We start from the raw sequence: 17,401 nt of genomic DNA on the forward strand, positions 1-17,401 counted from the left end.
GTATTCTAGCGAAACTTACGATATGATACCTTGTGCATTATTTTAGATTTTATTTGATGTAGTTCCAGGCATAAAAATAAATTTCTGACATTTTTAAGTACAAATGACTAGAGGTCAGTCCGAATATACATGAAGAAGTTGCAGTGTACAAGACATAATGTGGCATTTTTATCGTTGCTAAAACGTTATCGAAAGATGAGAGACCAACTTGTCAACACAGCAGGCCCTCTTATTATAACCAGCCAACTTGTTTACGCTAGTTCAAGCGTCTATGCCGCGACGCAAGCAGCGTATGCGTTTACATAAAGTTTTAACATTCAAAATGCAGTGAAAACATGGCGGCGCCCATGACATGGAAAAGAGTTGTCTTATCTGCGTATACTCCTGCTTTCTCCTGGGTTTTTACGAGGATAACAGATCGCTTTTTCAGGACACATGATCGGAGGAGAGGGTAAATGACAGCGGTCGTTAGCACTACACAAAAACAGTTGATAGAAATCGTGTAACATTAAAGTCAAGCGGGTTTGGCTAATGTTAGCTTGTGGTTGTGTAAAGGAGAGTGTTAAATTCAAATGTGGATTTACAGTTGTCAAAGTGAGTTTGAGAATATGAGCCGTAAACATTAGGACAATAAAGATGTTTGCTGCTTTTCCTGTGCTAATGTTTATTAGTTAATTTCCAGTAAACACCATTATGTCTTCTTTCTTAATGATATGGTTCAACCAAAAATGGTTTGAAAGTAAATAGTGACTCCTTAGCATATTCTTTTGTGTTCCACAGAAAAATGTAAGTCATGCAGGTTTGAAACAGGACGAGGGTGGTTAAATGAAAATATTCATAATTAAATAACGTTTGTTTTTGGGTTATGTATACCTTTAATGAGCTGTTAAACTACACACTCGTTGGTGGGGTAGTAAATCAACTAAATAACTTTAACTAAATCAACCAAGACTGCTGGAAGATGGTTAGATATGGTTTGTCAGCGCTTGCTTTTATTAAAATGGTGTTATCTGTTTCAGGCATGTATGATCTGACAGCTCAGCTGTACATCAAATTCATGGACACGTGTACATGTTAACCAGCAGATTCTTCCCTAAGTTGTTTATTTTTTGCTTACGGAAAAATGTAGACCAAGCTGGCCTTTACTTAATCAGATATTCTTGTGAAACTGCTGTTATCAGATGTGCATTGCAATGAATAAGCTTCATTCAAGAAGCCTTAAAAGCACTGCCGTACAAAGCAGCCATTCACTGCAAGCGTTCTTCTGAAAAGGTGGCTTTAATCAAATCACTCTTCAGTCTGATATAAGGCCTTTCCTGAATTTTCATCACGTGTTTAGGCAGATGTGATGTGTGTAAAGGGTTTTGAAACATGGGTCTGTTTTTAAGGTTGAGTTAATACATCTGAGATACCCAGATAGTTAACTTGTATAGATTCGTAAACTCACCCACGATTGACCTTCGCATTGTTTTACGCTCAGTCTCCGCAGGGTCACAGCGCTCTCAGAGGCGCCTCTTTTCATTTTGTTTTCTCAGGAGTTATGTGAGATCTACTGTAGTGTGCGGTGAGACTTTGGGTTCTGTGAAGAAAAGCACCGTCTGGGTTGTTGAGAACTCGCTGTGACCTTGGTGTTTGGCAGCAGATCTGAGTGAAGGGTTGCAGTTTGAGACTTCATGCTGTGTCATACAGACCGTATTACTGCCTTTGTCTTCTGAACGCTGTTGCATTTGGAGCTGGACTTGTTCTGTTCTGAGTAGTTGGAAATCAAGTTGTGAGAAAGTTTTGGTTTAGTTATTGTTTTATCAGAATCAAAACAACTATCAAATGTACTGGTTTATACAGAACAGTGAAAGCAGCTCTTTAACATTAGTTTTTCGAGTAATTGCATGTGCTAATTAAATTCTGAAAAGTGTTATTATTAGTTTCATTCACTGCTCTGACACACCAGGATGCAACAATAAAGATTTTGTCAGATTTTCACAAATATACACCACCAGTCAAAAGTTTTTGAACAGTAAGGTTTTTAATGTTTTTTTTTTTTTTTTAAAGAAGTCTCAATGTACTGAACTGTTTTAAATATTGATAATAATAATAAATGTTTCTTGAACAGCAAATCAGCATATTAGAATGATTTCTGAATGATCATGTGACACTGAAGACTGGAGTAATGATGCTGAAAATGTAGATTTGATCACAGGAATAAATTACATTTTAAAATCTATTCAAATAGAAAACGGTTATTTTAAATAGTAAAATATTCAAAATATTACTGTTTTTGCTGTACTTTGGATTAAATAAATGCAGGCTTGACGAGCAGAAGAAACTTCTTTAAAACATTAAAAATCTTACTGTTCAAAAACTTTTGACTGGTAGTGTAATTATCATTATGAAATGCATTAGAAAATGTAAGTGTTATTTTTTTTGGTCTAAATAATAAAGGGAAAAAGCACTAAAAATAAAGTATTTATTTTTAAATTAGCAAAAATAGCTGAAAATACACAGCAGTGTGTCAATAAGGTTGTTTTTTAATAATACAGTAATACATTCAGCAAAATGACAGTAACAACGTCATTGTTATAAAAAAAATCCTCAGTTTTAAATCAAATGCTGTTCTTCTGATTGTTATCCAAGAATTCAGAAAAATCTTAAATCATACATTAAATCTTTCAAAATCTTACACTGTTAATAGAATGAATTCTTGTACACCAAATCAGCATATTAGAATGATTTCTGAAGGATCATGTGATACAAAAAAACTGCTGAAAGTTCAGCTTTGCATCACAGGAATAAATTACTTTTTAAAAATATATTTAAATCAAAACCAGTCATTTTAACTTGTAATAATATTTCACAATATAACTGCTTTTACTGTATTTTTGATCAAATAAATGCAGCCTTGGTGAGCACGAGACTTATTTCCAAGTCATTAACAATCTAACCAATCCCAAACGTTTTATCAATATTGTATATTATGTTTATGTTATGTTGTTTGATAGCCAAGCGTTCCACCAGATTTTATTGTTTTACTAATACTGTAAACGGAAACAATGCAGTGCATTGTGTACAGTGGAAGAACTTTTCCCAGTCTTGGATTGTGATTAAAGGTTTTCTCTGCCCTTTATTTCTCTTGTCATCCCGTAGATCCGCTGTGCTGCTCTTGGCCCCTCTCCTGGCAGAGGCGGACTCAGCCCCCCTGGCCTCCTCCAGACCTCCAGGCTTCACTGGTGTCGAGGGCCTCCACTCTCGATTCCACTGGATGGCTGATCATGTACCTGCTTTCAGGGTCCCTGGGGGCCGCATACGCATCCTTCACTCACCTGATGAGTTTTATCAGGCTATGAGGGTATGGTTGATTGTGTGTTTCACAGAACTGTATTACCAGTAAATATGACTATAAGGTTGTAAAAACGATATCTCTGGTATCTTATTAACAACCGGTATTATCACACTTCAATTAGTGCTTGTCTGTTAACAGTCGTATTTCTGTCATGGAATTGTAAAATATATTAGTTAGATGATACTTATGAGAAGATGTTTTGTTTGATTAAACACATGGATCTGTGCCAAATGTCCATTCAAAACATTGTAATTTATTTCTTGGTATTAGTTTTATGGTTTTTAACATTAAAAGTAAAATTCTAGGATTTTAGAAAGGTCCTTTTAGAAATCATTTAATATGCTAACATTCTAATTTATTACCAATGTTGGAAACTCTTGTCCTGCTTAATATTTTGTTGGAACCTGATACTTTTTTTCAAGATTCTCTGATGAATAAAAAGTTAAAAAGAACAAAAATATTTAAAATATAAATATTTCCTAACAATATATGTCTTTACTATCACTTTAGATCAATTTAACTCATCCTTGTTGAATAAAAGTATTAAGTATTAAAGTACCAAACTTTTAATGGAGGTGTATATTGTTACAAAAGATTTCTATTTTAAATAAAACTGTTCATTTTAACATTATATTCATCAAAGAATCCTGAAAAAAGTATCACAGTTTCCCCAAAAAAAAAAAAAAATAGGCAGCACAACTGTCTCCAACACTGAAAAAAAATAAGAATATTAGAATGATTTCTGAAGGATCATTTGACACTGAAAACTGGAATAATGATGCTGGAAATTTAGCTTTGCATGACAGGAATAAATTCTAATTTAAACTGTTTTAAAACAGAAAACCACTTTTTACTTTGCAATATTATTTCACAAAATTTCTTTTTTTTTTTCTGTATTTTTAATCAAATAAATGCACCCCTGATTGGCAGAAACAACTTTTTTTAAACATTAAAAATCTTACTGATCTCATATATATATATATATATATATATTTCTTTATTTTTTAAATTTTTATTTATTTATTTCTATGTTGCCAAAGTGTTTTGATGACGCTTTGATGTTGCCATAAATAGCTTTTAGTTTTGATATGGCTCTAAAAACAAACAATAAATAATGTGAGATGAAAAATTACATTTTGGTCAAATCCTTTTTTCCGTTTCAGGAGATTGTTTAGCTGTGTTTATGTAGCGAATACTTTTATTGTCTTGAATAATTTTATTATATTTTAATCAGATTGTTTTGTCATAATATAGCTTGTAAAAAGCTTTACTCAGTGTTTGTTGTTTCTTCTGTTTGCCAAGGTTCGTATCAAGACTGCCAAGAGTCGTGTGGTGATGGCATCACTGTATCTGGGCACAGGACCACTAGAGCAAGACCTCGTAAGTAACCTGCCTACACACATTTACCATCACTGACCAGTAAATAAAACATAGCCTAAGAAGGAAAAGGCTGTTTTTATGCAGCTGGCTGTGGCCTGGTTAAGAATTTTACATAAGAGGAAGCTGCTCAGGGAAGTTGGCATATCTCATCTTCTATTTTTTACTGCTGCAAGATTAGGATGATCAAGTATAAACAGTTGTTTAGAACAAGTCAGATCTGTAAACATATTTTAAAAAATGACCTCAGCAGAATTAATGTTGATCTGTTGGTGTTTGCTAAATCTCAATCTCAAGGTTGATTTTAATCACCATTTCGGTACGCTAAAGCATTTCCTTGTTTAAATCAACATGCAAAACCAGCCAGACAAGCCGTAAGGTTCCTGCAGCAGAAGTAGAATCAAAATTAAAAATATTGCAATGCAGAACCCTAGTTAACCCTAGTATAGGGTATTCAGTGACTTTCTAATTTCTTTCGAAGGTTGATTGCATGGAAGAGGCATTAGAGCGCTCTCAGGAAGATCATGCGCCTGATCTCAAAGTGTCTTTTCTGCTGGATTACACCAGAGGCTCAAGAGGTCCGTTTCTGTCTTTCTCTTATTTATTTCAAATACACACTCAGGCTTGTTCAGACAGACGAGAGCTGGCGTATTCAACCCAAATCCTTGTAGTCTGAACCGCAGAAACATAATTGGTGATCCAATACGATCTAAATCGCATCTATAAGTGGTTTTTACTCATTTGTGACCCTGGACCACAAAACCAGTCATAAGGGTCAATTTTTTCGAACACATCATCTGACAGCTGAATAAATAAGGTTTCCATTGATGTATGGTTTGTTAGGATAAGACAATATTTGGCCGAGATACAAATATTTGAATATGTGGAATCTGAGGGTGCAAAAAAAATCGAAATATTGAGAAAATCGAAAAGTTGTTCAAATAAAGTTCCTAATAATGGATTTTACTAATCAAAAATTAAGTATTGATATTTTTACAGTAGGAATTTTACAAAATATCTTCATGGAACATGATTTTTTACATAATTTCCTAATGATTTTTGGCATAAAAGAAAAATCAATAATTTTGACCCATACTATGTATTTTTGGCTATTGCTACAAATATACCCCAGCGACTTAAGACCAGGGTCACATTTATGGTCACATTGGAATGAATGGTGAAAGAATGAGCAATTTCAGGCTCACAGATATTGACTACACTGAACATGTGAATCTGGTTTCATTAATTAAATGGCATCGTAAACAATCAAAGATCAGATTTCAAAACCAGGTTGTGTGCTGTGTGAACGAAGCCTCGCCTCATTCTCACTTATTATTCTTCTTTTTTTTTTTAAACTTCCTTTTGAACTGCATTCTGCGCATTCTGAACAGTCATAGCTTGATCTTTTCGATTGCTTTCCTGTGAAACCATCAGAAGGAAATAAAGCCTACAGGAAAGCCCCTGCCAATGTTCGTTTTCCTTTGTCAACATGTGTATGCCATGTCTATTCTGATATAACTGCATGGGTGTACTTTTGGAGGATTTCCAGTTTTAGTAATTGTAGGTTAGAGTTCAGACCTCCTCCCTGTTTTTTTTTCCCGTTTCTTTACCTTGAAAATTACTTGACAGGAACTGTTAGTCATTCCATTGACTGCTTTCAATGTGCTGTACAACTCACCCAGTGATGTTGTAAGAATTCATAATCTAATATTTCTTGGTAACTGTAGCATCATATTGCAGCATAGAGCTTCATTTTAGTGGTTCAGGTTCAGCTTGATCTCCTGAAAATGACTCTCATTATGAGAAAAGTTCACAAAGGGAGAAACGTTTGTTTTTTAATGTGTGGGTGATTTCTAGCGTGAATGACTGTAACTGCTGGTAATGATTACAATATCATCTATGCAAATGAGCAGTGGCGTGATGGGGTCATAGGGCTCAAGGTTTGGTTAGTGTGTCCCATTCTCAAAGCATCTTTCTCCAGTGACAACCACTACAGTAGCTGTGTATTCTTTAAAATACTTCAAAACTAGTGCTGGGCAACGTTTAATCGTGATTAATTGTGTCCAAAATAAAGGTTTTTGTTGATATAATATATGCGTATGTACTGTATATATTTATTTTGTATATATAAAGACACACACATACATTAGCCTATATATTTTGAAAATATTTACATTCATATAATTTATATTATATATATATATATATATATATATATATTTATTTAATATATAAACATATTTTTCTTAAATATATACATGCATGTGTGTGTATTTATACATATATAATAAACATATACAGTACACACATATACACACACAAAATCTTAGTTTGAATGTGATAAATCGTTGTCCAGCACTAGTCAAAACATACTTTTTTGTATTTTAGTATAATCTAATATGTAATTTATGTCTGTGGTGGCAAATCGCTCAATTACTTCAGTCTTCAGTGTCACATGATCCTTCAGAAATCATCCTAATATCCTGATTTGCTGCTCAGGAAACATTTCTTAATATTGTTGGAAAATACTATGCTGAAAACAGTTGTGCTGCTTGATATTTTTGAGAAATTCATGGTGATTTTTAAGGATTTGTTAATTAATAGAAAGTTCATAACTATTTATTTGAAATAAAAATTGATTGTAATATTATAAATATTTTTACCATCACTTTTCATCATTTTAATGCATCCTTACTGAATAAAAGTATTAATTTCTTTCCAAAAAAAAAAAAACAAATACTGATGACAAATTTACTGATTTGCAGCTTTGCTTTACTTGGTGCTATCAGCCAATCAGCAAACAGCATCCTCCATCCACCTCTAGTATGAATGCTCCTTTATTGTTTCTAACACTTTCTTCAGTGTATGCACTGCTTTATTGCTTCTCATTGCCTTGTTTATCATTTTTGAATCTGAAGGTAAGCACAATTCTCGCACAATGTTACTGCCGCTGCTCCAGCGCTTTCCCGAGCAGATGAGAGTGTCTCTGTACCACACACCTGACCTGCGGGGACTGTTGCGTCTTCTGGTTCCCGAACGCTTCAATGAAACCATCGGGGTGCAGCACATCAAGGCATACCTTTTTGACAACAGTCTCATCATTAGTGGGTGTGTACACATGCATATGTCACAGATATATATGTCACGGATATACGCTTGCAAACGTATGTTGTGGCGGAGTGACTAAAATATGCTTGAAATATGAATACCATCAATTATCTCAGACAAAATATTCCCGTAGCTATTGCTTTTTATGGTTCTAGGTTTGTTTTTAGACCATATAGAGCTCATGCAAACGCCTCTGCTAAGGTGAATATTCGTCACCCACTTTTAATTGTGTTATGATTTGATCTCATACAGGGCCAATCTGAGCGACTCCTACTTCACCAATCGTCAGGATCGTTATGTACTTCTGGAGGACTGTGAGGAGGTGGCTGATTTCTTTGCTGAACTTGTGGGAGCCGTGGGTGACGTGTCACTGCAGCTTCAGCCTGACAACAGTGTGGACATGATGGAGGGAATGGTGCATCCCTACAAAGGTAAGTGGCTTTTAAAGGGAGGAACCTGTTTAAACATAAGCTACTTCCTTAAATGTAAGATGACATGAGACAATGAAAGGGGATTTCAATGAAAATTCCTTAAAGGGTTCATTTGCATATGCTGTCTACATAGCTGAAATGAGGAATTATGTAAGTTATGTAAATGATCGTGTGATAGATTGTGGAGGATACAGCTGACTGCATAATCTGAGAAAACTACTATAACATGAGAAAGAAAGAAAAAAAATTAGGGATGCGCTGCATCATGCATGATACTGGATTTTGGCCGATAGCCAATGCCGATAACAATATATTTCCCTTTGGTTTGGAAACAGCACCAAGTCTGTCCTGTGCAGAAATTATAAGCAAATTATTTTTAATTTTATATATATATATATTGCACATTAATGAATAAATTAGTATATATAGAATTGTTTATTTTACAAGTGTCATGTTTGTTTTGTTTTTTTTCTGTATCTTCTGACCTTTAAATCAAAACATACTCATGGTTTTATGACATAAATTACTGCTTTATTTAATCAGAAATGCACAGTCTAGATATTATTTGTGTATTAGCACAATCTGAGCACATGTGAGTTAATACTCTTATGGGCAAGACATATCGGCATAATTTTTTTTATATCGGGCTGTTGCTGATATTTACATTAAAAGCCATTATAAAGCCTTATTGTTGCCACATTGTAAGTCTAGTTTGCACAAAATATGTTTATTGAAGATTGTTGTTGTTTCTTATGTGTTTACACAATCGTGCCGTCAAACTGTTGTATAATCACAATATTACACTCGTATCCGTGCAGTAGGAGTGTATATTGGCACAAATCACAGCCATGCCAATATACAGCAATATCACCCTGCTACTATTATATGTAATTTTAACCTGTAAATGCAAATTTATATCAGGTGACTATTCTTTAATTTAATACAAAAAAACTGTAAACGTTAAAACGTCCTGTTCATATTCAAATTTGACAGATAGTCATCTTTTCAGTACGAATATTCTATATTTATTACAAAAAAAGGTCCTGGCCCTGTTAACTGGAGATTTGCAAAAAAAAAAAATATATTTTATATATATGTATATGTATATATGTGTGTGTGTGTGTGTGTGTGTGTGTGTGTATATATATATATATATATATATATATATATATATATATATATATATATATATATATATATATATATATATATATATATATATATATGTGTGTGTATGTATATGTATGTACATGTATATGTATAAATATACATGTATAAATATAGCAACTAGTTAACAGTGTGAATTGGTCCCTATACTAAAGTGTCACTGTTTTTTGTAATAAATGAGGAAATATTCAAGTTCCGTTTACTGTCTACCTAATTTTCTTAAGAATGCTGCTTGTTTGCATATACATGTGCTGAAAATAAGGTCAGCGGCTTAATTTAAGCACGCAAGGCGCAGTGCTACACCATTACGTGTATTGCTTGGTTAAAATGGACTGTGTAGAACGAATATATATTATTTATTAAGAGCATCCCTGTTAAGGTGCAGCTAGACTAAGTGCAAGTGATCAAACAACTCCATCAGCATTTTTTTGGTCATGAAAGTATACCTGATAAGAGAACATGAGTGACACTGTGGTTTCCGCCCACTCTGACATACATGAATCAGAGGTTATGATGGTAAGTCACTCATTTCCTTGTAACGCCAGCATTGTGGTAACACACTGAGTAACAGGAAGCTCAGATCCTGCTTGCTAGCCTCAGGTCTGTGTGATGCTGAGCTTCAGCCATGACTCGGTGTGTCTTACGGTCCCCAGGCTCAGCGAGGAGCGCGAAGCGAGTGAATGAGTGATTATGCTCATTCAGCTTTGGTCCATATCCGTAACCCAGCGCCGTTCGATGACATAATCGTGGTGGAGCGGGCCCACAGTTTGTCACAGATCCCAGAAATAGTGCAATGATGTCACCTTGCTGGTGGTAAGTGATCTGTGCTGGGAGGGTAGGAAAGGAGAGATGCAGGAGGATGATAGGTTCGGGAAAGAGGCTATTTGGACCTCGATACAGTCTGTCAAGACAATGAGGTCAACGGGAAACGATGGACTGATAGCCAACAGCGAGAATTGTGATGTATGATGGTAAAAGGAGGACTAAAAAGCACGTGCGCTCGAATCAGGGTGACATTTCCATATGCAACTAATCGCGACAGCGTTTATACGGCACAAAAGCCTCATCTTCCAGTAAGAGTTACTAGAGCGCTGGTCCATTGAGAAGCTTATCCGCTGAGTCGGCAGTTCGGTCCTGCCCCTGTATCTCCAGTAACTGGATCCCACAGTCTGTCGGTAAGAGCCACTGAACTTCGTGGCCCTGTTAACTGGATGTGTTTGGACCTCTGAGGCCTGGAGGCTTGGGGTGGCTGGCTATGCGTCTGTGGGGAAAGCCCCTGTATCCCGCTTCAAAGAGCCGTTTATTTGTTCTCCGCCATCCACGCATATTTGCGGAGGCTTTCGCTTTTTCTTGTTCTCTGCATTTAACAAACAGAACATTCAGAGTGGCCTTGCCGCGCATTTTCTGCGTTAACCAAATAAGAACAGACACCATGGAGCAGCAGGCTTCTGCCATACATTTCCAACATGCAGCGTTCTGCCCTGAAGCTAATTCATTATTTACAGATTATCTCTCTTGCTATGACTCACCGTGGCACATTATGTCTAGCAGAGGCGCCAGGGTTTGACAGAGCGCCTTTCCAGACGGTCAGCAGTTATTGACCCGTGTCTCTGAGGTTTTGATCATGCATTTGCAGGATCTCGCATGAGCAAATACCTGATTGAATGGATTGGACTGGAGGGAACAGATTGCGTGTCATTTCACGTGCATACCTGTTCATATGTTAACACCCTGTTGAGATAAGTTTCTTGAGTTTACCTTTACTGTCAGGTATTTTAACTTGATTTGACACTGATGTTTCAGTGCACCTTTTCAAAACCTATTGAGTTATGCATATATGCTAACTGAAGTAGAACCTCTTTAGTCACTTATGTTGAATGGTCTGCATAGGCAGAAGCTTCTCATATAAAGCACATGCACTGTAAAAAACAATTTGTTGAGTCAACTTAAAATAATTTGTAACCTGGCTGCCTTAAAATTTTAAGTTCAGTCAACTAAAAAAAAAAGTGCATTCAACTTGAAATATTAAATTATACTAAGTGACAACTTAGATATTTGAGTTGAATCAACTTAAAAATTTAAGGCAGCTGGGTTACTTACCCATCTGTTAAGTTTAGCAAACACAAATATCTAAGTTGTTACTTAGTCCAACTTAACATTTCAAGTTGACTAAACTTATTTTAGTTGACTGAATTAAAATTTTAAGGCAGCAGGGTAACAAATTATTTTAAGATGACTCAAATTGTGTTTTTTATTTTTTTACAGTGTGGAGGCTCATTGGTTTTACAATAGTTTGTTGATAAGCTGACACAAGGGTATTTACGCTCTTGTTCAAATGTTTGGAGTCAGTTTTTTTCAAAAGAAAGAAATTAATACTCTTATTCAGAAAGGACACATAAAATCAGAAGTGACAATGATATTTATATGTATGTCACAAAAATATATTTCAAATGAAGGCTGTTCTTTTGAACTTTCTGGTCATCAAACAGAAAGTTCTAAAAAGTTTCCACAAAAATATTACACTGTTTGCAACATTAATAATAATAAAAAGTTTCCTGAGCACTAACTTGACATTAGAATGATTTCTGAAGAATCATGTGATGCTGAGGACTGGAGTAATGAGGCTAAAAATTAATTTTAAAATATATTAAAATAGGAAAATGCTAAAACGGTAGTTTTAGTAGTTGTTTTTACTGTATTTTTGATCAAATTAATGTAGCCTTGGTGACTTTTTTTCCCCAAAAAACATTAATATCTTACCCACCCCAAACATTTGAATAGTAACATAACAAGCATAAAATATGTACTGCAGTACACACAAATGTCACACAAAATAGTCAAATTAAACTTTATCAATATATTTTTATCTGTATTTGTCATTAGTAATGAAAATATTGTTATAATCAATGCGTTTTTTTTTTTTTTTTTTTTTTTTTTCACATTTTGTTTGATTGTCCAAAACCTAGTTTTTGATGGTGTTAATTTCGTCAGCGAAGACTGATGAAAAATGTTCGTTGACGAGCTTTTTACCAAGACCAAAATGAGACAATGACAAGATGACAATAAGAACAGTAAATGGTAACTATATCAACTATATCAACATGCAATATCGTTGACAATAAAGGACAAGATTAAAATTTAATTAAAAAATAAAAACAGCCTAAATGTATCCAGTATTTAAGCATTTCAACAGAGTTGAGTGTTCTCATATGTGGTCTGTCATGTGGTCTGTCTTGTGGTCTAACAGGTAACAGAGCAGATTTTTCCGCAACGGCACAGAGACGGATCATGGAGGTGGTGAACACAGCTCGTGTCCGGCAGAGCGTGCTAGAGGAGGAATGCTCTGAGGTCCCAGACTCGGACGAAACGGTGCCAAATGACACCTGGATATTCCCACTCGTGCAGATGAAGCCTCTGGGTATTCACCTGGATGAACAAGTAACCAAACGACTGCTCACAGAGGCAGGTGGAGACTCGGTCGTCTACCTTACATCGGGTTACTTCAACCTGACGCGCACCTACATGCAGCTGGTGCTGGGTGCAGCAGCAGACTACCGAATCCTGATGGCCTCCCCTGAGGTTAATGGCTTTTTTGGAGCCAAAGGAGTAGCAGGAGCAATTCCTGAGGCCTACGTTCACCTCGCCCAACAGTTCTACAATAAGGTGTGCATTTTTTTTTTTTTTTTTTACAGTCTAGCACAGGGCTGGGCAGTATGATGTGTATATACCTGTGTTGACAGAGATGAACACTTCATTGTAGACAGCTCTGTTATTTATAAAAGGTGCTATTTAGTCAAGTCATGCCACCCACGTCTAGTGTGGACAAGATGTAACTATAGGTTTTTACGGTTGCCAGGTACCATTACAAATTGGCGCATTAACATATAATTCAGCACATTTGTGAACTTGCTGTTGCATATGTGATCCTGGACCACAAAACCATAAGTAGCATGGGTATATTTGTAGAAATAGCCAAAAATACGTACATACGTATGGGTCAAAATTATAGATTTTTCTTTTATGCCAAACATCATTAGGATATGAAGCAAAGATCATGTTCCATATTTTCATGAAGATATTTTGTAAATTTCCTACAGTAAATATGTCAAAACTTAATTTTTGATTAGTAATATGCATTGCTAAGAACTGCGTTTGGACAGCTTTAACAATGATTTTCTCTGCTGTTTTTGTATCCATGCCAAACCTCTCATTTTCTTTAATGAATTATCTTTTTATTTGTCCAAAAAAGTATTTAATTCTAGATGATCAAATTAAGATAACTACATTTTATTGTGATATACAGTAAACTTAAAAGCTTACAATTTGGGTTTACAATGTTTTTGAAAGCTGCGTTTATTTGATTTAAAAATACAGTAAAAACAATATAATGATATATTGCTATTTAAAACAGTTTTTAGTTCATTATCATTTAAAATGTAGTTTATTCCTGTTACTCAAGTCTTCAGAGTCACTTTCACCTATAAGCATACACATGGTTTATTTTACCTCATCTAGTTTCCTGATTTATTATCACAAACAATCTCTTTGCATTATGAAAACTGGTAAAACTCAAAGCTAATTATATTTCCAAATTATATTTATGTCATTATATTAAAACAACAGGAACAACAATAAAGTATGCATTACGGCACAGAGGTTGCGTAAGTGTGTTTATTTAGCAACCTCAATTACGAATAATGTAGTCCAGATCCATGTTTGGATTTATTACAGTTAGTCACTGTGAAGGTTTGATGGCTGATTTAGCCATAGCAAACAGTGAAAACCATGTGAAGGAACAGTGACTTTTATTTGAGACATTATAGAGTGTCTCCGTGTAGATCAGTAAACTCCAACCTACATATTTGTCTATGTTTACACCTCATCAGCGCCTTTTACGTTGTGTGAACAGTGTGTGTGTGATTGGTTGCCAGGTTGTGAAGATAAAGTAAAAAAACAGGGTAGAAAATGTTCTTTTAAAGGGGTCATCAAATGCAGAGTTCACTTTTACATGTTGTTTGAACATTAATGTGTGTTGGCAGTGTATGTACACATCTAACCTATAATGATAAAAATCCATGCAGTGGTTTTTAATTAATCTGTAAAAACAATATCCCATTTTTCAAATCGAGCCATTCTTAGATGCCTGTCAGTGTGGTGTCACACCGACAGAGGCTGCTCCCACGATAGTTGATTGACATGAGCGTCTTACTTCGGACCTGCCTAAATCAGCTGTAACAGTCCGACCTTCATTGTTTCGATGCAGGAGCAGGGATGTAAATTAGACAAGAATATCTCCGATTGAGTGATTGAGGTGTTGTGTTGCTGGATGTAATAATGAATATAGTGGTCGTCATTTACTCCCGACATCTGAGCCACTAAAGACAGAGTGGATTACGTTTGTTTATGAATAGAATGCGCCTGCCGATCTACATATATCCACCTATGTTCGCGCAAATCATTCATGATCCAGCTTCACTTACAGCAGAAGTGAGTATAAGGGTGTTTTTATGAATCTTTGCGATCGCCTTTACTAATAATATGCTAGTTAGCATGTTTAGCAGCTAAACTGTGGCTAAAGTAAACAGGCTCGTCACTCCACAAAGAGGGGTGGAGCGAGCAGAGCTCATTTGCATTTAAAGCAACCTTGACCAGAACAGGATGATTTTTGCAGAGCTGGTTTTGGCAAGGTAAAAAAGGTGTTATTTACACTACTGTTGAGAAATGTTTAACCAAAGCATGTTATAGACTTTTCATGAATACCCTAAAGACTCATATCAACTTGTGGAAAATGGGCATCCGATGACCTCTTTAAGAGAGTAGCGCTGATTGGAGGATCTGGCAACCCCAGGTATTTAATCACGTCAGTGACATCTCGGCTGGAAAATAAAGTCGTCAACGAATATTTTTCTTCATTGTTTTCTTTAACGAAATTAACACTGTTGTTGCTTGTTCTGTGGGAAGGTGCTTCCAGCTATAAGTTGGCAGGGATTGAGCGCTGCTTTTCAACTACTTTATAACCTTGATTGTTTTCTTTTCAAAAAAAAAATATTGTTGGTTTTTCGTAAACTGAAACACTCTGCATCCTGTTTGTTTTAGGTATGTCAACTGGGTCAGCAGAGTCGTGTCCACTTGCACGAGTACCATCGCCCTGATTGGACGTTTCATGCTAAGGGTAGGTGTTTATCTTCTTCACTGTTTTTTTAAAGCACTGAAGTGGATCAGCCCAATTCCCAAAAATTGGGTGTAACAGGAAAGCTCATAATTTAATGCGCAGAGCAGGTTTCCCAGCACCTCTGATTGAATAGCCTCAGAGCTCTTCCTGGACAGTTTCAGGACACAGAGGCTGCCAGACACATTTGATGTTTTCTCTGTAAACCAGAGGTATGCTTTGGCCACGTTTTCTGGCTGTTGTTGAATGTTAAGCTATTTTAGCTTTACTGTTTCAGTATGTTATTTAAGACAAATCAAATGCGCCCCAGAGCCAAAAGCAACTTGATCGCCACAGTGTTATTTCTCAACCTGCTGTCGTTGTTTGTAACCGTGAGCGATTTTTAGTTGGCTTTAAATATGCATGAATTCATTATAAATTTGATGTGGTTCTTCATATGGCAATAACTGAGTATCACTTTTAAAAAAAACATGACCTGAAGGGACAGAATAAAATAGTGACGTCTGGAGAAAAATAGCGGCTTGACAAACCTGAGCAGCGTCAGTGGAATTCAATTTCAGGCTCCTGTTGAGAAGTCTGGCTTATTAGATAAAGCCTTGTCATGCCGTCATTTCTTGTAAACAGCGAAGCTGAAGTGGTAACAGACAGGGTGCAGAGGTCCCCGCAGCTGAGCTAGAAAGAGAATCAATGAACATTAGCTGCTGTTCTGACGCTGGCCTTCAACCTACACGAGGCCTGCATGCCACCTCAGGAAAGAAACAGCGAGGTGGACTCGGTTAAGCCTTTTCCACTGTGTACCATGATGTAACTATACCTTTCTGTCACCGAAAAGCATGTTTTTCCATTGCCAGCCATTCCAAACTGGCAGCAAGCAGGTTGTTTACTTCAAGTGGAGCCACATGCCATAACCGTTGAGATGAATGTTTGAGTTCACAGCTCAAAGAACTTCATTATTTTGTTAGGAACTTCATATGTAAAAAAAGGTTACCAGTGTATAATACACAAGCAGACATATCAACACATATATAACATAACATTTCTTAAGTATCAGGCTCAAAAACATTTTTGTTATGCTGGTCAAAGTCACCAGTCCAATCACTAAGTTATAGGATTAGCTCACTCCTGAATTAAAATTTCCTTATACTCATCAAGTGTCATCCAAGATGTTGTGTTTCTTTCTTCAGTCGAAAAGCAATGAAGGTTTTTGAGGAAAACATTCCAGGATTTTTTCAATGGTGGTCAACAGGTTGAAGGTCCAAATTGCAGTTTCAGTGCAGCTTCAAAAGGCTCTACATGATCCCAGCTGAGGAATAAGTGTCTTATCTAGTGATCTGTAAAATAATAAAAATGTATATACTTTTAACCGCTAGCTCTGCAATCATGTTTGAAAGGTCATGCATGGTTAGTTCCTCATCTGTGTACTCCTGTTCAAAAAGGTAGGGTAGGGCGAAAAACTCAATCTCTGACTTTGCACGATTGCTTTCTGGGTTGGTACTTCCACCAACATCACACACGACCTTTCCAAAATTACTAGCTAGTGCTAGTCCAAGATGAGCTATTGTGGTTAAGAAAAGTATATACATTTTTTAGTACATTTTTTTAGAAAATGACAGTTTGTTTCACTAGGTAAGACCCTTATTCCTCGGCTGGGATCATGTAGAGCCCTTTGAAGCTGCAATGAAATTGCACTTTGAACCTTCAACCTGTTGGCTTCCATTGAAGTCCGCTATATGGAGAAAAGTCCTGGAATGTTTTCCTCAAAACCTTAATTTCTTTTAAACTGAAGAAAGAAAGACATGAACATCTTGGATG

The 17,401-nt window shown here is 35.9% G+C and overlaps 1 protein-coding gene across 1 annotated transcript in view; it reads left to right on the forward strand.

Moving 5' to 3' along the window:
- Nucleotides 1-299: 299 nt before the first annotated feature.
- The window catches only part of LOC127174341 (CDP-diacylglycerol--glycerol-3-phosphate 3-phosphatidyltransferase, mitochondrial), a 28,013-nt gene continuing 10,911 nt past the window's right edge, over nt 300-17,401 (forward strand). Inside the window, exons 1-8 of the mRNA XM_051124741.1 lie at nt 300-451; nt 3,142-3,343; nt 4,640-4,717; nt 5,196-5,292; nt 7,633-7,822; nt 8,075-8,253; nt 12,668-13,083; nt 15,517-15,592. Of these exons, the coding sequence (XP_050980698.1) occupies nt 336-451; nt 3,142-3,343; nt 4,640-4,717; nt 5,196-5,292; nt 7,633-7,822; nt 8,075-8,253; nt 12,668-13,083; nt 15,517-15,592 (1,354 nt within the window). The 5' untranslated portion in view covers nt 300-335. The remainder of the gene's footprint in view (nt 452-3,141; nt 3,344-4,639; nt 4,718-5,195; nt 5,293-7,632; nt 7,823-8,074; nt 8,254-12,667; nt 13,084-15,516; nt 15,593-17,401) is intronic.

Source organism: Labeo rohita, chromosome 12 (genome assembly GCF_022985175.1).
Source record: "Labeo rohita strain BAU-BD-2019 chromosome 12, IGBB_LRoh.1.0, whole genome shotgun sequence".
Classification (NCBI taxonomy): domain Eukaryota; kingdom Metazoa; phylum Chordata; class Actinopteri; order Cypriniformes; family Cyprinidae; genus Labeo; species Labeo rohita.